This window comes from Scyliorhinus torazame, chromosome 10 (genome assembly GCF_047496885.1).
Source record: "Scyliorhinus torazame isolate Kashiwa2021f chromosome 10, sScyTor2.1, whole genome shotgun sequence".
In the NCBI taxonomy this organism is placed as follows: Eukaryota; Metazoa; Chordata; class Chondrichthyes; order Carcharhiniformes; family Scyliorhinidae; genus Scyliorhinus; species Scyliorhinus torazame.
In genome coordinates, this window is record NC_092716.1 from 222,624,357 (window position 1) to 222,645,582 (window position 21,226).

The 21,226-nt window shown below is 48.4% G+C and overlaps 1 protein-coding gene and 1 long non-coding RNA gene across 7 annotated transcripts in view; one reads left to right on the forward strand and one right to left on the reverse strand.

Moving 5' to 3' along the window:
* The window catches only part of ric3a (RIC3 acetylcholine receptor chaperone a), a 161,229-nt gene extending 156,463 nt beyond the window's left edge, over positions 1-4,766 (reverse strand). Inside the window, exon 1 of one of the 3 annotated variants that reach the window (XM_072466441.1) lies at positions 4,576-4,764. In XM_072466441.1, coding sequence (XP_072322542.1) covers positions 4,576-4,693 — 118 coding nt within the window. In that variant the 5' untranslated portion in view covers positions 4,694-4,764. Of the gene's footprint in view, positions 1-4,575 lie in introns of all 3 variants that reach the window. The other 2 variants (XM_072466439.1, XM_072466440.1) reach the window with 2 other exon arrangements.
* Positions 4,767-4,783: 17 nt separating this feature from the next.
* Positions 4,784-16,130, forward strand: LOC140384599 (uncharacterized). 4 transcript variants are annotated; one of them, XR_011933099.1, is made up of 9 exons: positions 4,784-4,881; positions 7,502-7,556; positions 8,168-8,229; positions 9,636-9,716; positions 10,325-10,385; positions 12,933-13,017; positions 13,120-13,262; positions 14,644-14,720; positions 15,961-16,130. It is a non-coding gene; the product is annotated as an uncharacterized lncRNA (long non-coding RNA). The 4 variants fall into 4 exon arrangements; XR_011933100.1 differs by lacking the exons at positions 12,933-13,017; positions 13,120-13,262 and adding an exon at positions 15,314-15,396 and having other exon boundaries at positions 4,790-4,881; XR_011933098.1 differs by lacking the exon at positions 13,120-13,262 and having other exon boundaries at positions 4,791-4,881.
* The last annotated feature ends 5,096 nt before the right edge of the window (positions 16,131-21,226 follow it).

Consider the following 21,226-nt stretch of genomic DNA (forward strand, 5'->3'; position numbering starts at 1 on the left):
CTAGCTCATCCAAAATACAACTGTATCCTGACCTGCACCACTGCACTCACCAGCGGGCGGGTAAGTGGAGCTGAGTCCACAAAAAGATCAGCTATCATCTTATTGAATGGCGGAGCAGGCTCGAGGGGCCAGATGGCATACACCTAGTTCTTGTTTGCTCTAACATTCTTATCATTCGGCACCAAATTTCTGGATTTAAACTCATCGTCCATGTCTCCCAAAGCATCATCCTATTCTACTTCCTCATCCAGCAGTGTGCTTCCCTTCATCCATTTGGCAATACACCCTGCAGATACTCCCTAAACTCCTTCCCACTGTGTGTTTTATGTACCTTCCCTAACTCATTCACTTTGAATTCTTCTCTCTCAAGACCTTTAGGACGTAGTTCTATGTTAAAGTCACTATTTGAATGCAAGTTATGGTTTCACTAAAGGCCGCTCATCTGCAGCTACCACCAGAGGATGACAATACTGCCATTTTTACAGCCTATTACCATAATACACGAGACTCTCAATGTGGACATTCAACCAGCATCTGAACAGCTTCCTGACAAAATACAGAAAAATTGTGCACATTTTAAGATGGTATATACCTTTTGTTTCTGTGTTTTGAATTGTCCAGTTCAATAACAAGAGCTGCCCGCGTGAGTACTATACAGTCGCTCAAAGGCTGTGGTCATTTGCTTAAATATGTAAACAACCATGGGAGCGGAATTGTTTTTCAAAAACTGATTCTGATTTTACTGAAGCAGTTTAAAAAATCTAAGTGATCAAGTTACTTTTTAACCCAGTACAGCAAATATAAGTTGAAGGGGCAGACAAAAAATTATTGAAGCATAAGTTCCAGGGGGTATGAAGAAAGCAAGGAAGGAGGATAAGAAACCAGGATGAAATCACAAACAAAACATGAAGGTTGCAGAAATAAATTTTATTGGAGAATCACAACTCTGGAGATGATGATAACAAATGGATGGTGTTTGTGAAGAGTGGGCTAGAATACACAGGAGGGAATTGGATGGTGGGATGGGGGGCCGGGAGGATGAGGGGATGGGGGGGGGGGGGGGGGGGAGGATGAGGGGATGGGGGGGGGGGGGGGGGAGGATGAGGGGGGGGGGGAGGATGAGGGGGGGGGGAGGATGAGGGGGGGGGGAGGATGAGGGGGGGGGGAGGATGAGGGGGGGGGGAGGATGAGGGGGGGGGGAGGATGAGGGGGGGGGGAGGATGAGGGGGGGGGGAGGATGAGGGGGGGGAGGATGAGGGGGGGGGGGAGGATGAGGGGGGGGGGGGAGGATGAGGGGGGGGGGGAGGATGAGGGGGGGGGGGAGGATGAGGGGGGGGGGAGGATGGGGGGGGGGGAGGATGAGGGGGGGGGGGAGGATGAGGGGGGGGGAGGATGAGGGGGGGGGGAGGATGAGGGGGGGGGGGAGGATGAGGGGGGGGGGAGGATGAGGGGGGGGGGAGGATGAGGGGGGGGGGAGGATGAGGGGGGGGGAGGATGAGGGGGGGGGGAGGATGAGGGGGGGGGAGGATGAGGGGGGGGGGGAGGATGAGGGGGGGGGAGGATGAGGGGGGGGGAGGATGAGGGGGGGGGGAGGATGAGGGGGGGGGGAGGATGAGGGGGGGGGAGGATGAGGGGGGGGGAGGATGAGGGGGGGGGGAGGATGAGGGGGGGGGAGGATGAGGGGGGGGGGGAGGATGAGGGGGGGGGGAGGATGAGGGGGGGGGGAGGATGAGGGGGGGGGGAGGATGAGGGGGGGGGGAGGATGAGGGGGGGGGGAGGATGAGGGGGGGGGGAGGATGAGGGGGGGGGGAGGATGAGGGGGGGGGGAGGATGAGGGGGGGGGGAGGATGAGGGGGGGGGGAGGATGAGGGGGGGGGGAGGATGAGGGGGGGGGGAGGATGAGGGGGGGGGGAGGATGAGGGGGGGGGGGAGGATGAGGGGGGGGGAGGATGAGGGGGGGGGAGGATGAGGGGGGGAGGATGAGGGGGGGAGGATGAGGGGGGGAGGATGAGGGGGGGAGGATGAGGGGGGGAGGATGAGGGGGGGAGGATGAGGGGGGGAGGATGAGGGGGGGAGGATGAGGGGGGGAGGATGAGGGGGGGAGGATGAGGGGGGGAGGATGAGGGGGGGAGGATGAGGGGGGGAGGATGAGGGGGGGAGGATGAGGGGGGGAGGATGAGGGGGGGAGGATGAGGGGGGGAGGATGAGGGGGGGAGGATGAGGGGGGGAGGATGAGGGGGGGAGGATGAGGGGGGGAGGATGAGGGGGGGAGGATGAGGGGGGGAGGATGAGGGGGGGAGGATGAGGGGGGGAGGATGAGGGGGGGAGGATGAGGGGGGGAGGATGAGGGGGGGAGGATGAGGGGGGGAGGATGAGGGGGGGAGGATGAGGGGGGGAGGATGAGGGGGGGAGGATGAGGGGGGGAGGATGAGGGGGGGAGGATGAGGGGGGGAGGATGAGGGGGGGAGGATGAGGGGGGGAGGATGAGGGGGGGAGGATGAGGGGGGGAGGATGAGGGGGGGAGGATGAGGGGGGGAGGATGAGGGGGGGAGGATGAGGGGGGGAGGATGAGGGGGGGAGGATGAGGGGGGGAGGATGAGGGGGGGAGGATGAGGGGGGGAGGATGAGGGGGGGAGGATGAGGGGGGGAGGATGAGGGGGGGAGGATGAGGGGGGGAGGATGAGGGGGGGAGGATGAGGGGGGAGGATGAGGGGGGAGGGGGTGGTAGGAATAGGGGGGAGGGGGTGGTAGGAATAGGGGGGAGGGGGTGGTAGGAATAGGGGGGAGGGGGGTGGTAGGAATAGGGGGGAGGGGGTGGTAGGAATAGGGGAGGGGGTGGTAGGAATAGGGGAGGGGGTGGTAGGAATAGGGGAGGGGGTGGTAGGAATAGGGGAGGGGGTGGTAGGAATAGGGGAGGGGGTGGTAGGAATAGGGGAGGGGGTGGTAGGAATAGGGGAGGGGGTGGTAGGAATAGGGGAGGGGGTGGTAGGAATAGGGGAGGGGGTGGTAGGAATAGGGGAGGGGGTGGTAGGAATAGGGGAGGGGGTGGTAGGAATAGGGGAGGGGGTGGTAGGAATAGGGGAGGGGGTGGTAGGAATAGGGGAGGGGGTGGTAGGAATAGGGGAGGGGGTGGTAGGAATAGGGGAGGGGGTGGTAGGAATAGGGGAGGGGGTGGTAGGAATAGGGGAGGGGGTGGTAGGAATAGGGGAGGGGGTGGTAGGAATAGGGGAGGGGGTGGTAGGAATAGGGGAGGGGGTGGTAGGAATAGGGGAGGGGGTGGTAGGAATAGGGGAGGGGGTGGTAGGAATAGGGGAGGGGGTGGTAGGAATAGGGGAGGGGGTGGTAGGAATAGGGGAGGGGGTGGTAGGAATAGGGGAGGGGGTGGTAGGAATAGGGGAGGGGGTGGTAGGAATAGGGGAGGGGGTGGTAGGAATAGGGGAGGGGGTGGTAGGAATAGGGGAGGGGGTGGTAGGAATAGGGGAGGGGGTGGTAGGAATAGGGGAGGGGGTGGTAGGAATAGGGGAGGGGGTGGTAGGAATAGGGGAGGGGGTGGTAGGAATAGGGGAGGGGGTGGTAGGAATAGGGGAGGGGGTGGTAGGAATAGGGGAGGGGGTGGTAGGAATAGGGGAGGGGGTGGTAGGAATAGGGGAGGGGGTGGTAGGAATAGGGGAGGGGGTGGTAGGAATAGGGGAGGGGGTGGTAGGAATAGGGGAGGGGGTGGTAGGAATAGGGGAGGGGGTGGTAGGAATAGGGGAGGGGGTGGTAGGAATAGGGGAGGGGGTGGTAGGAATAGGGGAGGGGGTGGTAGGAATAGGGGAGGGGGTGGTAGGAATAGGGGAGGGGGTGGTAGGAATAGGGGAGGGGGTGGTAGGAATAGGGGAGGGGGTGGTAGGAATAGGGGAGGGGGTGGTAGGAATAGGGGAGGGGGTGGTAGGAATAGGGGAGGGGGTGGTAGGAATAGGGGAGGGGGTGGTAGGAATAGGGGAGGGGGTGGTAGGAATAGGGGAGGGGGTGGTAGGAATAGGGGAGGGGGTGGTAGGAATAGGGGAGGGGGTGGTAGGAATAGGGGAGGGGGTGGTAGGAATAGGGGAGGGGGTGGTAGGAATAGGGGAGGGGGTGGTAGGAATAGGGGAGGGGGTGGTAGGAATAGGGGAGGGGGTGGTAGGAATAGGGGAGGGGGTGGTAGGAATAGGGGAGGGGGTGGTAGGAATAGGGGAGGGGGTGGTAGGAATAGGGGAGGGGGTGGTAGGAATAGGGGAGGGGGTGGTAGGAATAGGGGAGGGGGTGGTAGGAATAGGGGAGGGGGTGGTAGGAATAGGGGAGGGGGTGGTAGGAATAGGGGAGGGGGTGGTAAGAATAGGGGAGGGGGTGGTAGGAATAGGGGAGGGGGTGGTAGGAATAGGGGAGGGGGTGGTAGGAATAGGGGAGGGGGTGGTAGGAATAGGGGAGGGGGTGGTAGGAATAGGGGGTGGGGGTGGTAGGAATAGGGGAGGGGGTGGGGTGGTAGGAATAGGGGTGGGAATGAGATGTGTGGGGGGACGGTCGGTGTCTCTCTCATACCCCAATCATTCTTACCCTCAGGCGACTGAGGCTTGTCCTTTGTCGCTCGGGAAACGAAGACTTTGGCGAAGAGGACGGAGCAGCAGAGCACGATGCAGGAGACCAAGGCCACCGTGTGAGAGCTGGAAGCCATGGCTGCGGAGCCTCAGATGAAGCCGAATCCCCGCCCTCTTGGGGCTTGCTGGCTGACAGGAACCGGAAGGGGCAGGTCACGTGCCGAATACTTCCGGCCGTCTCGGATGTAATGATTGCCCCGGAAGCAGACATCGGCCTTTTGGTCTCGTTCGCTCCGTGTGCGAGGTGCTGGAAGGAGCGGCTCAGGTAATGGCGGTTAACTCAAACCTTCCAGCGGCAGCACCGGCTCCCACCTAACCCCCATTTAATCCCGCCTGGTGCCCCTCGCCTCCCGTGCAGACTCGATGAGGTGAATGGCCTCCCATCGGCACTGTGAGGATTCCCGCCTCCCCCACCCGGGTGTAGACCTGGGGATTTTGGCGTCGCCGTTTCCTTAAGTCTTCACTTTGTTCTTTTTAGATCATTGCAGAGCCCCGGTGGACGTGTTGCCGAGATGGCGCCGCCGAGGGAGCCGAGTCTGCGCCACGTGGCTGAGGCGGGAGGCTGACTGGCTGCACGGTCAGGTGTCACAGCCCCGCGCAGGCGGTCAGTCTCCAGAGTCCCCCCTTCATTACTCGGTTCTTAATTGTTTTCCGATAATTTGAACACGAAGGGACCAAATCTGGCCGTTTTCTGCCACAAACGTTGAGTTGCCACGAGGGGGATTGGAAATCACTCGAAATTCTTGTTTTCTTAACCAAATACAATTCGAGTTCTCGCTTGTTTTCGAAACCGACATTTCATTTTAAAAGGGAAGTTGAGCACTGGTCACTGAGCAGTAAATGATGTTTTATCTCACGATGGTCTACATAGTATTTGCTGATGAGACCTGCCTGAAGGCATTTGCTGATAGCTGCTCAGGATTTAATCAGACTAGCTGCTACTCTTTTTTTCCCGAAATCGATTATCTAGTCGTGGCTATTAAAAGGTTTGAAAATGCAATTTTGTTCATTATATTTCACAACATCTTTTTGAATGTTACTGTTGCCTCTTGATTTGTAAGACGGCTAGTAATTCTTCGTGCCCTAGTCGCATTGATGCTGTTGAGTTTGACTGCAAAGTTATAACCTGCAGTAAAATACAAAAAAAAAAATTTTTAATGGTTTGTATCTGAATAGTTTTTTTCTGAAAAATCTACCCACTGAATTAAGGCAACGACTTGTCGAACAACAGCAAAACGAAATGGGTGGAGTGATTGAGTCATGAAGGTTGTAAAGTGATAAATCGAGAGAGGAACTTCCATCCACATTATTTTGCATCAGCCGTGCATATGCTTATTCACAGCCTGTCCAAACCATGTTTAAGCATCTCTGCATCCTCCTCACTCTCCCACCCAACTTTGTATCTCAAATTTGGAGGTACTACATTTACTTCCCTCGTCCAAATCCTTAATATATAATGTGACCAGTTGTGGTCCTAACTCAGATCCCTGCCTGCCAATCTGAAAAAGGCCTATTTATTCCAACTCTTTATTTCCTGTCTGTCAACCAACTTTTTATCCATCTCAAGATGCCATCTGCAATGCCATGTGCTTTGACTCTTGAGACCTTGGCGAATGCCTTCTGAAAGTCTAAATAACCCACATTCACTGGTTCTTCCTGGTCAACTGTACTAGTTATATCTTCAAAGAATTCCAGTAGATTTGTTAAACATGATTTTCCTTTCGTAAATCCATGCTGACTGTCCGATTTATACCACTGCTTTCATGAGTCGAAAGAATTTTGGAAAATGACCACCAATGGATTTACTATTTCTGAGGCCTTGAGTACTCTTTGGATGAAGATTATCAGGCCCTGGAGATTTATCCTTCAATCCCACAAATTGCCCCAGAACTATTTCTCTGTTAATACTGATTTCCTTCAGCTCCTCACTAAAGCTTGTTTCTCAGAACTTTGGTACATTATTCATGTCTTCCTTTGTGAAGACAGAAGCAAAGTACGAATTTAGTTCATCAACCATTTCATTGTTTTCTGTTATGAATTCACCCGTTTAATCAATCTTTTCTCTTCTACCGATAGAAACTTTCAGTCATTTTATGTTCCCCACTAGCTTACTTTCATATTGTATTTTTCCCTTAATCGATCTCTTGATCCACCTTTGCTGAAGTTTAAAGTATTCCCAATCCTCAGGCCTATTGCGAATTTGTATGCAGTTTCTTTGAATCTAATACTGTCTTTGGCCACAGTTCCTTTCCACTCTGGTGCCACACTTGGGTTTTTATTGTGGGACTTTTACTGTTCTTTTTGTTTTTTAATTCCTCTGTTTTAACATCAGTGCCAGTTACATTTAAACAGACCAAAGAGGCTGTTTAGCACAGGGCTAAATCGCTGGCTTTGAAAGCAGGCCAGCAGCGCGGTTCAATTCCCGTAACAGCCTCCCCGAACAGGCGCCGGAATGTGGCGACTAGGGGCTTTTCACAGTAACTTCATTTGAAGCCTACTTGTGACAATAAGCGATTTTCATTCCAGATAGTAATTAAATCAGAATCTACAGTGCCATCATAGAAATTAGGGGTAGACGTAGGCAACTCAGCCTTTCGAGCCTGCTCCACCATTCAAACTGATCATGGCTGATCTCTTCCTGTGACATAAATGTTGCCCCGGAAGGCGATCCCGGCCTTTTGCTCTTGCTCCTTCCAGCGTGCAAGGTGCTGGAAGCAGCTGCCAAGTAATGGCATTTCATTCAAACCTTCCAGCGGCTGCACCGGTTCCCAGCATTCCACCATTTAATCCTGCCTGGCAACCCAGCCCACTCCCCCACCCTGGTGTAGACCTGCCGATTTCGACGCCGCTTAATTCTTCACTTTGCTTGTTTTAAATTATTGCAGAGTCCCAGTGTTGTCGAGATGGCGCCGCTGAGGCGGGAAGCTGAGTGACTGCACGGTAAGATGTTACAGCCTGGGGGGCGGGGTCAGTCAGTCTCCAGAGTCCCCATTCATTACTCTGTTCTTAAATTTTTTTCCTATAATTTATGAGCTTGAAGGGGACCAAGTCTGAACGTTTCCTGTCACAAATGTTGTGAGTTGCCACCAGGGGGATTGGAAATCACGCGAAATTAGACTACTTACTTGATTCCGAAACAGTTTTCACTTTATAAGGGAAGTTGAGCATTGGTAATCACTGAGCCGTAAATGATGTTTTATCTCACGATGGTCTACATAGCATTTGGTGATGAGACCTGCCTCAAGGTATTTACTGATTGCTGCTCAGGATTTAATCAGACTAGCTGCTACTCTATTTTTTCCAAAATCGATTATCTGATCGTGGCTATTAAAAGGTTTGAAAATGCAATTTTGTTCATTACATTTCACAACCTCCTTTTGAATTTTATCGTTGTCTCTTGATTTGTAAGACGACTGGTAATTCTTCATGCCCCAGTCGCAGTGGTGCTGTTGAGTCTGACTGCAAAGTTATAACCTACAGTAAAATACCAAAATAATTTTCCAAATGGTTTAAATCTGACTTTTTTCTGAAAAACTACTCATTCTCTCCAGGTGGCAGCTTTCATTTTTCATCTAATCATTGATCTTGGGAAGATCATGGAATCAGGAACCTGGTAAGACAAAATTAGATGGTTATTTGACAAATAAATGAAATGAGGATTTGTAACTTGGGGGGAGGGACTGAATTAAGGCAACAACTTGTCCAACAACAGCAAAACAAAATGGGTGGAGCTATTGAGTCAGGAAGATTGTAAAGTGACCAATTGAGAGAGGAACATTCATCCACATACTGCATCTGTGCATATGCTGATTCACAGCCTGTCCAAATCATGTTGAAGCATCAGCATCCTCCTCACAGCTCACTCCCACCCAACTTTGTATCATCTGAATATTTGGAGGTACTACATTTACTTCCCTCGTCCAAATCCTTAGTATATAATGTGCCCAGTTGTGGTCCTAAAATGTCCCTGCCTGCCAATCGGGGGGGGGAAGGCCTATTTATTCCAACTCTTTACTTCCTGTCTGCTTACCAACTTTCTGTCCCATCTCAAGACACCATCTACAATGCCATGTGCTTCAACTCTGAAACCTCGTTGAAAGTCTAAATAAACCACACTCACTGGTTCTTCCTGGTGAACTCTACTAGTTATATCTTCAAAGAATTCCAGTAGATTTGTCAAACATGATTTTCCTTTCGTAAATCCATGCTGACTTTGTCCAATTTATACCACTGCTTTCCAAATACCACTGCTTTCCAAATACTGTGCTATGAAATCCCTGGTACTGGACTCCAGCAACTTCCCTATCAACTTTAGGCTCGCTGGTCTATAGTTCCCGGTTTCTCCCTGCCTCCCTTTCATATTGTATTTTTCTCTTGATCCACCTTTGCTGAAGTTTAAAGTATTCCCAATCCTCAGGCCTATTGCTAATTTGTATGCAGCTTCCTTGAATCTAATACTGTCTCTGGCCACAGTTCCTTTCTACTCTGGTGCCACACTTGAGTTTTTATTGTGGGACTTTTACAGTTCTTTTTGGTTTTTAATTCCTCTGTTTTAACATCAGTGCCAGTTACATTTACACAGACCAAATGGCAATTTGAGGCTTAAGTCTGAGAAGAATGAGTGTCCAGATAGGAATTACGAGCAGAAGTAGGCAATTCAGCCTTTCGAGCCTGCTCCACAAATCAAACTGATCATGGCTGATCTCTTCCTGTGACATAAATATTGCCCTGGAAGTAGATCCTGGCCATTTGCTCTCACACCCTCAGGTGTGCAAGGTGCTGGAAGAAGCTGCCCAAGTAATGGCGGTTCATTCAAACCTTCCAGCGGCTGCTGCTCCCAGCTTCCACCTTTTAATCCCGCCTGGCATCCCAGCCGCCTCTCCGGTGCGGACACGATGAGATGAATGACCTCCCTTCGGCACGGGGGATTCCCTCTCTCCCCCACCCCGGTGTAGACCTGATGATTTTGGCGCCGCCGTTTCCTTAGATCTTCACTTTGTTTCTTTTAAATCATTGCAGAGTCCCAGTGGGCGTGTTGGCGCAGCTGAGGGAGCCGAGTCTCCGCCACGTGGCTGAGGCGGGAGGCTGTCTCGCTGCACGGTAAGATGTTACAGCCCCGCGTAGGCGGTTAGTCTCCAGAGTCCCCCTTCATTACTCCGTTCTTAATTTTTTTCCTATAATTTATGAGCTTGAAGGGGGACAAAATCTGACCGTTTTCGGTCACAAATGTTGAGTTGCTCGAGGGGGATTGCAAATCACTCAAATTCTTGTTTCGTTCTGAACGGAATACAATTCTAGTACTCGCTTGTTTTCGAATCCGAGTTTTCATTTTAAAAGGAAAGTTGAGCACTGGTGATCACTGAGCAGTAAATGATGTTTTATCTCACGATGGTCTACATAGCATTTGGTGATGAGACCTGCCTCAAGGCATTTGCTGATTGCTGCTCAGGATTTAATCAGACTAGCTGCTACTCTATTTTTCCAAAATCGATTATCTGATTGTGGCTATTGAAAGGTTTGAAAATGCAATTTTGTTATTACATTTCACAACCTCTGTTTGAATTTTACCGTTGCCTCTTGATTTGTAAGACGACTGGTAATTCTTTGTGTCCCAGTCGCAGTTATAACCTACTGTAAGATACCAAAATAATTTTACAAATGTTTTAAATCTGAATGTTTTTTCTGAAAAGTCTACTCATTCTCTCCAGGTGGCAGCTTTCAATTTTCATCTAATCATTGATCTTGGGAAGATCATGGAATCAGAATCGGGTAAGACAAAATTAGATGGTAATTCGACAAGTAAATGAAATGAGGATTTGTAACTTGGGGAAAGGGACTGAATTAAGGCAATAACTTGTCCAACAACAGCAAAACAAAATGGGTGGAGCTATTGAGGCAGGAAGATTGTAAAGTGACAAATTGAGAGAGGAACATTCATCCACATACTGCATCTGCTGTGCATCATTCACAGCCTGTCCAAATCATGTTGAAGCATCTTCACTCTCCCACCCAACTTTGTATCTCAAATTTGGAGGTACTATATTTACTCCCCTCGTCCAAATCCTTAATATATAATGTGACCAGTTGTGGTCCTAACTCAGATCACTGCCTGCCAATCAGAAAAATATCCTATTTATTCCAACTTTTTACTTCCCGTCTGTTAACCAACTTTCTGTCCATCTCAAGACACCATCCGCAATGCCATGTGCTTTAACTCCGAAACCTCATCGGAAGCCTTTTGAAAGTCTAAATAAACCACATTCGCTGGTTCTCCCTGGTCAACTACTAGTTATATCTTCAAAAGAATTCCAGTAGATTTGTCAAACATGATTTTCCTTTTGTAAATCCGTGCTGACGTCTGATTTATACCATTGTTTTCCAAATACTGTGCTCTGAAATCCTTGATACTGGACTCCAGCAACTTCCCTATCAACGTTAGGCTTGCTGCTCTATAGTTCCCTATTTCTCTCTGCCTCCCTTTTTGAATAGCGGGGTTATGTTGGTTACATTCCAATCTGTAAGAACTATTCCAGAGTCGAAAGAATTTTGGAAAATGACCACCCATGGATTTACTATTTCTGAGGCCTTAAGTACTCTTTGGATGAAGATTATCAGGCCCTAGAGATTTATCCTTCAATCTCACAAATTGCCTCAGAACTATTTCTCTGTTAATACTGATTTCCTTCAGCTCCTCACTAAAGCTTGTTTCTCATGTCTTCCTTTGTGAAGACAGAAGTAAAGTATGAATTTAGTTCATCGACCTTTTCATTGCTTTCTGTTATGAATTCACCCGTTTCTGACTTAGATTTTCAATCAATCTTTTTCTCTTATACCGATAGAAACTTTTACAGTCATTTTATGTTCCCCACTAGCTTACTTTCGTATTGTATTTTTCCCTGAATCAATCTTGATCCACCTTTGCTGAAGTTTAAAGTATTCCCAATCCTCAGGCCTATTGCTAATTTATATGCAGCTTTTTTTTAATACAGTGAATGGTAGAACCCTCAAGAGTATTGAAAGTCCAAGAGATCTAGGAGTACAGGTCCACAGGTCACTGAAAGGGGCAGCACAGGTGGAGAAGGTAGTCAAGAAGGCATACGGCATGCTTGCCTTCATTGGCCGGGGCATTGAGTATAAGAATTGGCAAGTCATGTTGCAGCTGTATAGAACCTTAGTTAGGCCACACTTGGAGTATAGTGTTCAATTCTGGTCGCCGCACTACCAGAAGGATGCGGAGGCTTTAGAGAGGGTGCAGAAGAGATTTACCAGAATGTTGCCTGGTATGGAGGGCATTACTATGAGGAGTGGTTGAATAAACTCTTGTTTGTTCTCACTGGAACAAAGGAGGTTGAGGGGCGACCTGATAGAGGTCTACAAAATTATGAGGGCATAGACAGAGTGGATAGTCCGAGGCTTTTCCCCGGGGTAGGGGGGTCAATTACTAGGGGGCATAGGTTTAAGGTGAGAGGGGCAAGGTTTAGAGTAGATGTACGAGGCAAGTTTTTTACGCAGAGGGTAGTGGGTGCCTGGGACTCGCTACCGGAGGAGGTGGTGGAAGCAGGGACGATAGTGACATTTAAGGGGCATCTTGACAAATACATGAATCGAGGGTACGGACCCAGGAAGTGTAGAAGATTGTAGTTTAGTCGGGCAGCATGGTTGGCACGGGCTTGGTGGGCCAGAGGGCCTGTTCCTGTGCTGTACATTTCTTTGTTCTTTGAATCAAATACTGTCTTGTAAGCCATGGTCTGGCCATAGTTCCTTTTTACTCTTGTGCCACACTTGGGTTTTTATTGTGTGACTTTTACAGTTCTTTTTGTTTTTTAAATCCTCTTGTTTTAAGATCAGTGCCAGTTACATTTAAACAGACCAAATGGCAATTTGAGGCTCATGTCTGAGAAGGATGACTGTCCAGATAGTAATTAAATAAGAATCTACAGTGCTAATCATAGGAATTATGAGCAGAAGTAGGCAATTCAGCCTTTCGCACCTGTTCCACGATTCAAGCTGATCATGGCTGATCTCTCCCTGTGACATAAATGTTGCCATGGAAGGCGATGCCTGCTTTTTGCTCTCGCTCTCTGCGTGCAAGGTGCTATATGGAGCAGCCCAGGTAATGGCGGTTCACCCAAACCTTCCAGCGGCTGCACCATTTAATCTTGCCTGGCGGCCCGACCCCCTTTCTGGTGCAGACACAATTGAAGTGAATGGCCTCTCTTCTGCATTGTGAGGATTCCCTCTCACTCCCCCATACCTGGTGATTTTGACACCGCGTTTCCTTAAAGTCTTCACTTTGCTTGTTTAACATCATTGTAGAGTCCCAGTGGATGTGTTGTCGAGGTGATGCCGCTGTGCGAGCTGAGTCTCCGCCACGTGGCTGAGGCGGGAGACTGACTGCATGGTAAGATGTTACAGTCCCTTGGAGGGGAGGGGGAGGGGGGAGCTCAGTCTCCAGAGCCACCCTTCATTCCTCTGTTAATTTTTTTCCTATAATCTGTTAAAGGGGACCATATCTGAGTGTTTTCTGTCACCAATGTTGAGTTGCCACAAGGGGGATTGGAAATCACGCAAAGTTCTTGTTTCGATCTGAGCCGAATACAGAGTACTCGCTTGTTTTCAAAACCGGGTTTTCATTTTAAAAGGAAGGTATGAGCACTGGTAATCACTGATCAGTAAATGATGTTTTATCTCACGATGGTTGACATAGCATTTGGTGATGAGACCTGCCCCAGGGCATTTGCTGGTAGCTGCTCGGGATTTAATCAGACTAGCTGCTACGCTATTTTTCCGAAATCGATTATCTGATTGTGGCTATTAAAAAGTTTGAAAATGCAATTTTGTTCATTACGTTTCACAGCCTCCTTTTGAATTTTACTGTTGCCTCTTGATTTGTAAGACGAGTGGTAATTCTTCGTGCCCCAGTCGCATTGATGCTGTTGTCTGACTGCAAAGTTTTAACCTACAGTAAAAATACCAAAATAATTTGGTTTAAATCTTGACTGCTTTTTTTCTGAAAAATCTGCTCACTCTCCAGATGGTGGCTTTCAATTTTCACCTAATCATTGATCTTGGGAAGATCTTGGAACCATGTAAGACTAAATTAGATGGCAATAGGATAAGTAAAGGAAATAAGGATATGCAACTTGGGGGGAAGGGACTGAATTAAGGCAACAATTTGTCCAGCAACAGCAAAACAAAATGGGTGGAGCGATTGAGTCAAGAAGATTGTAAAGTGACAGATCGAGAGAGGAACATTCATCCACATACTGCATCTGCCGTGCATATGCTCATTCACAGGGGCAATTTAGTGTGGCCAATCCACCAGCCCTGCACATCTTTTGGGTTGTGGGGCTGAGACCCAGGCAGACACCGAGAGCAAACTCCACACGGACAGTGATGCTGTGAGGCATGCAATTCAACGTTTTGAGCTTTTTGCATTTCTGTAAAGCTGATACTTGATAACTTGAAAGTACCTATTGTGATGCTCAAATTACAGTCGTTGAACCCTAATGTCTGCTTGCATTGAATCTGTAGTGATAGTTAACTCAATGTAATCGCATCTGTGCTTGAGTTGTTTCTGCAGAATTAGATCATATTCAAAGGTACTTGTGCTCATTGATGGATGCTGCTGCATTCTTTAAAAAAAATTTAGATAAACCCCTGGCTTGTGAAGCTTGTTACTGCAGAACCGTTCCAGCTGCAGATTGGCCTTGCTTAGCTATGTACCCACTGAACCTTATAAAATATCCCAGATGACGAATGTGGTCATCTTTACCAAAAAAAGCAACAACACATAATCGGGGAGGGGCGTGGGAAGTTATATTAATGCTTTGAAATCTTTTTAAAATCCAAGAATAGTAAATTTGCAGGTGGGTGCTCTCTCACCTCCAGCTGTGATTTGGGGTGGGGAAAGGTGGGTCTTTTGGAAGAATGGGTTAAGACCATGTATATTTATCTTTAAATTTACAAAGCTGATTTCACGTAAAACATTTTAAAATAAATTATGGCATGTTTATCTTCATTTCAGTTAGACATCTTCGATGGTCTGCACGTTTCTTTTCTGCCAATGAATCTCTGACTGCAGTGTTCATTCATCAGTTAGGTGTGAGTACAGATGTCTACAATTTATAGTTACATTTAAATTTAGTACTGTTAAGTAGGCAATGACTCCAGACATTGGTAGCAGGTTGATCATTGGGATCTACTGGTGTCATCAAATGTAAATTTTGCTTGGCTCTAATGTCTGGTGAATGATCGCTTGACTGAAGGATCATTTGGTGCTGCTTTTGTTTGTGGAATTCCAGGTTGTTAATGTAGCAGGAGCACCGGGAAGCAAGAATTGGAATTGTACAAAAATCAAGTGTTTCAGTTTTGTTCTTCATATAATAAAAGTTTGTTTGAGGCTTTCAAAAACGTCTGTGTTTCCCACTGAAGTGGCTTCTAGCCACCAGAACCACAGAATTTGTATGATGCAGAAGGAGGCCATTCAGTCTGCACCGACCCTCTGAAAAGGCACCCTACCTAGCCCCATTCCCCTGCCCTAACCTGTACATCCATTGTTGCTAAGGAGCACGTTTAACATGGGCAATCCATGCGCACCTTTGGACTGGGAGGAAACCCGTATAGAAAGTGTAAGCTTGTGATGCAGTAGTGCTAACCACTGGTGACTGCCAAAAATTAAGTTTCCTCCTATTCAGTTTATGCCTAGGCTGCAGAACCTACTTCCGCGGTAGGTGTAGAGGGAGCTGTTTGTATCTATACTGGTTGCAGTTGACTTTGTGTAAGTGTACGTTAATTATATACTCCCATCACATTCAGCTCATCTGGTCCAGAGTTAAAATGATGTTTATACTCATGACGGTCTTCATAATGACTTGGTGATGAAATTGCTTTTTAGCATTGACTGATTACTCTGGGGGGGGAAAAGATGAAGCAAGTGATTTGTTACAGGGCAAGTGAGAAACTGTCTTTTTTAACCAATTTTAATTCTTTCTTTAGTCACAATGGCCATCTTAGCATTTGTGATAGAGCTCCTTAACAGAATGAGTAGAAGACTCAACTTGTGTAGTATTATGTCTGAACAGTCAATATGTAAGATTTTGTTGCAACATGCCCAGAGTTCTTTCCTACCTGTTTGGGCAGTCAGAGCAAGATCAGCTTAATGACCTATCCTATTTGGCTGCATTCCATTTCCTGCAGTTCTCCTCCCAAGACTTAATTATCATAGGTTGCTGCTTACAAGACACTATTGCTTATGCAGAAAAGTAATACTTGTGTGCTTTTTCATGTGGTGGCAGAATATGTCATTTGAGCCAATGTCGTAAATTGACATTTGTTTTTCCAGGCGCACCTATATGGAGTGAATAGAACTTTGAAGAGATGTTTTAGACAAAAGGACCTCTGTGCAAAGATCTGAATGAATTTCCAACACATTCCAAAGACTGGGATCCCGCTTATGGCTTGTGAATCCTTTTAAATGATGTAGAATGTATTCAAATAAAATTCTCAAATGTTTTCTCCATTCGTTCGGTGTGTTTCTTTGTGACTTAATCGATTTTGACTGATGATTGGATGCATATTTATTGGGTTTAGTCAATAGATCAGTTGCCTGCTTTTGCTCCATATCTACCTTTTTGTTGCACTGTGCTGAGCCATCTGCTTCATCAATGATCTTCCTTCCATTGTACAGTTAGTGATGGTGTTTGCTATTGCAGTGTTCAGTTGCATGCTCAGCTAATGAAGCAACATTTGTCCACAGACAGCAAGTCCTGGACGAGCAGGTTGTGCTGATTAGTGACGAGCAATATTTGTGCTACAATGTCTGGTAATCACTTGGCAAGACTTTAGCCACCTTCCTGTAGTATTCAAACCATTAAAATGACTGAATCCCCCATCAAAATCCTGGGAGTTACCAGAACATAAATACTGTGGTTGAGAGCATTCAAAGGCTGGATATTGTGATTCCCAAAACATTTCTGCTATCTACAAGGCACAAACTGGGGTTATGGGGATAGGGTGCTGTTTCCAAGAGCTGCTGCAGACTCAAATGGCCTCCTGCACTGTAAATTCTATGATCTGAATACGACGAGGCCTATCAAGATAGCGTGCAGTCTTGGTAAGAGAGACTGAACGGCAGGTCACCCAGTTAACAAAAAAAGTGCTGATTTACAGGCAACTTTAGAGTGCTCCACCAGTCTACTGAACAAAGGCAGAGCACTTGACCACGCTAACTGCCAGCAAAAGTCATTACTTTCCGTTCAGAATGGTTTTAAGTGTACCTTTGGGACAGACGAAGAGATGGCAGAGTGGGAAGAGTTAAATGAAAGTGCAGATATATGTAAAGAGAACAGTCAAAAACAACCGCCACGCATCCCAAAAAGAAAGGCACCGGCTGCACAGGTCACAGCTGCCCCGACACCCATGAATCCGGTCACCACAGAAAGAAGAATAAGGGACCAAGCAGGTCCCGATATCACCCCACTTTAGGTAACCCAGTTAAGGGATGTTTGCAGTAAAATTACTCCCATTTCAGCCCACTGCAGACGCGTATAGCTTCTTTGAGGAGGTGCGCCAAGGTTATGTACGGATTAGTTGAGAGGGAGAAGGTAAAATTGATTGTAATGAGCCTCAGCCAGTCGGTACGGTCAGCTTTGCCAGGCTCCCAAAACGTAGGAGGAGGAAATGAAGACCGCAATATTAGACACTATCGGATACAACAAAGGGGATCCGGTAGAGGGTTTAAACGCAGACAGAAGAAAGGGGAACGCCCGACCGCCTTTGCTGGTCACCTGGATACATTTCAAGGCAGTATATGGAAACTTAAACCGCACTCACTTAGATGACGAAGAAACCACTAAATGGTCCCGTACTTTAGTTTCACATGCCACTGAAGCAGGTAAAAGGCTTGCGCAAATTATGATCTGCCAGATACAATGAGATTTGGGTACTCTGATGCCTATCTAGGGCATTGGAACAGTCCCTGCAGGATCAGGATGGAGTAGAAGCTACAATGTACCCAGTTAGAACTAGCCAGGGACCCGCATGGACAAATGATGGCAGAAGAGGAACACGTCCCCCTAGAACAGCACCTCCGAGCACAAGGCCCAATTCACACACCACGAGGTTCATGTTACACTTCTGGACAAGTAGAACATTTCGCCCACGATTGCAGACCGAACCCCCACCACACACAGCCAACAGCCCAACCCCCCACCCAGAAACAATAGGCCAGACCACAATCGCCAGCCACGACAGCTAGAAGGCAACGTTTGCCCCATGCACACAAACACCCGCTCAGACAACCTCGCTTACAACTCCTTAGATTGACGGTGTCCGGAGTCTCCAAAATGGGTCTGTGACACGCGCTGGGATAATGTCTGAAGACCGGTAGTCACAAGCAGTCCGGGGACATGCAGTTGATTTTCTATGGGACACAGGAGGGTCCCGCACCACACTAAACTCAAACCTGTTCCAAAAAACACCCTGGCCAACCACCAACACCATTACACTCGGTGGATTTACAGGCCACATGCAAGAGTGATACATCACAGCCCCCAAACCGGTGCAGATAGGAAATGTAACCACTAAACACCTTATTGTTTTAGTCCACCTACCCCCAACCGCAGAACACATCCTAGGCATAGACTTCATGAACTCGTAGAACCTCTCCTTCAACCCTGTAAACAAGTGTGCCTGGCAGATGTCCAAAACAGCAGAGCCCCCGCCACGCTCTCAGGAGATTACTAAAACCGGATTTGTTCAGGACTATTGATTTAACACTTCGGCAATTAGCACAGACACCACCATTAAACAGGTATAAGCCACACACAAATGTGCTTTTGCCCAACACAAGCATGACTATGGGCAGATTCCTGGCACGATTATGATTTCAGGTCCCAACCCCAAACCGCAAAAACAGTACGGATTCCCACAGCAGGCTGAGGGAGAAATTTTAAAGGTAATTAACAGTCTGTTAAAACAAGGAGTGATTCGACCCATAGTTTCCACTAATAATGCCCCGATTTGGCCTGTAAAGAAACCAGACAGTTCATGGTGACTCACAATTGACTACTGCGAACTAAACAAAGTTACCCCTTTAACAGCCCCCACCGTTGCCACGAGTCCGCGACCATGCTTAAGCAGGGAGTGCAAGCAAAGTCACTGTGTTGGATATTAGCAATGGATTTTGGTCCATTCCCCTAGATCGAGCTTGCCAATATAAATTTGTGTTCATCTTTCATAGCTAACAGTACACATGGACGTGTCTTCCCCCAAGGATTCCATAACTCCCCCTCCATTTTCCACAGACAGCTAGCTACTGGTCTCTCTAAATTCTCCCGCCCCAAATGCCTAGTTCAGTATGCTCCTGCAAACCGATATCCGGGAAGAGCATGTGGCTCTGTTAGCCGAATTGCTAACCCTGCTCCAGTCCATCGGATGTAAGGTAAACCCCAAAAAGGCACAGGTATTGAGGGAAAAGGTACTCGATTAAGGCACCGTTATCACCCACGGCAAACGCGAGATCGAACAGAAGCGAATTGACTCTTGTGAAATTGCCCCTGCCCCGTAATGTAAGTGCACTCCGTTCATTCCTAGGTTTAGTGGGATACTGTAGGAATTACATGGTTTAGCCACCAAGGCCACCCCACCCTCAGAGCTGAAAAAGAACACCCCATGTAATTGGCTTCCACAGCACACAGATGCCATAGGCGATTTAAAACGCACCCTAGGCACAGCTCCTGCTTTACAAGTTCACGACCCTGACTTACCCTATGCCATAGAAGTAGCAACTACTGACCGAACCCTATCAGCAGTGCTCCTATAGGAATGCCATGACCGATTAGGACTGGTAGCCTATGCTTCCAGAGTTTTAGACCCCGTAGAACAAGGATTTTCCACCTGTGAACGCCATTTGCTCGCAGTCTTTTGGGCAGTTCAGTGTTTTGCTTATATTACAGGCCTCAACCCAGTCACGATCTTGACCGAGCACACCCCCACTCAACTTTTGTTAGCCGGTTCAGTTATTCAGATCAGAGCAGCTCGCTGGACACTCGTACTACAAGGCCGGATGTTTCGGTGAAACGCACCAAAACCCACACATTTTTGGCAGACAAGTTGCAATACGCAGGGACCCCACATGAATGCCAGATAATTGCAGCCAACCCCCATACAGGACCCTTTGTTCCCAAGTCACTGCAACCACGTGTAAACTATAAGACACAAAGTTCCCGATACACGGGGGACACAGTAAAAATCTATGTAGATGGCTCCTTCACTGTTGAGGACGGTGTAAGAATCACTGGATGCGGGATTTATATGGAGAATTCAAAGGGACGCCCACTGGAAGAGGTATCTTTAAAATTGTCCGACCACTTAGGTTTGCAAGAAAACATTTAATGAAGGAGCCTCAACTGCTTCACTGGGCAGGGAATTCCATAGATTCACAACCCTTTGGGTGAAGAAGTGCCTCCTAAACTCAGTCCTAAACCTACTTCCCCTTATTTTGAGGCTATGCCCCTTAGTTCTGCTTTCACCCGCCAGTGGAAATAACCTACCCGCATCCATCCTATCTATTCCCTTCAGAATTTTATATGTTTCTATAAGATCCCCACGCATCCTTCTAAATTCCAATGAATGAAAAAAAAATGAAATGAAAATCGCTTATTGTCACAAGTAGGCTTCAAATAAAGTTACTGTGAAAAGCCCCTAGTCACCACATTTCGGCGCCTGTTCAGGGAGGCTGGTACGGGAGTACATGCATCAGACGTCGCTCTGGCCGCCACCCTCAACCAGGCAGGCAGGCCCGTGGCATTCTTTACCCGCACCCTCCATGCCTCCAAAATTCGGCACTCCTCCGTCGAAAAGGAGGCCCAAGCGATCGTTGAAGCTATGCGACATTGGAGGCATTACCTGGCCGGCAGGAGATTCACTCTCCTTACTGACCAATGGTTGGTTGCCTTCATGTTTAACAACACACAGCGGGGTAAGATCAAAAATGATAAAATCTTGAGGTGGAGGATCGAGCTCTCCACCAACAATTACAAGATTTTGTATCGCCCCGGTAAGCTCAACGAGCCCCCCAATGCCCTGTCCCGAGGCATATGTGCCAGCGCACAAGTGGACCAACTCTGGACCCTGCACGACGATCTCTGTCACCCAGGAGTCACCCGCTTGTACCACTTCATTAAGGCCCACAATCTGCCCTACTCCATCGAGGAAGTCAGGGCTATCACCAGAGACTGCCAGGTGTGCGCAGAGTGTAAACCGCACTTCTACCGGCCAGACCGTGCACGCCTGGTGAAGGCCTCCCGCCCCTTTGAACGCCTCAGCGTGGACTTCAAAGGGCCCCTCCCCTCCACCGACCGCAACACGTACTTTCTTAATGTGGTCGACGAGTATTCCTGATTCCACTTCGCCGTCCCATGCCCCGATATGATGTCTGCCACCGTCATCAAAGCCCTCAACACCCTCTTCGCTGTGTTCGGTTTCCCTGCCTACGCCCACAACGACTGGGGATCCTCATTTATAGGCGATGAGCTGCGCCAGTACCTGCTCAACAGGGGCATTGCCTCGAGCAGGACGACCAGCTACAACCCCAGGGGAAACGGGCA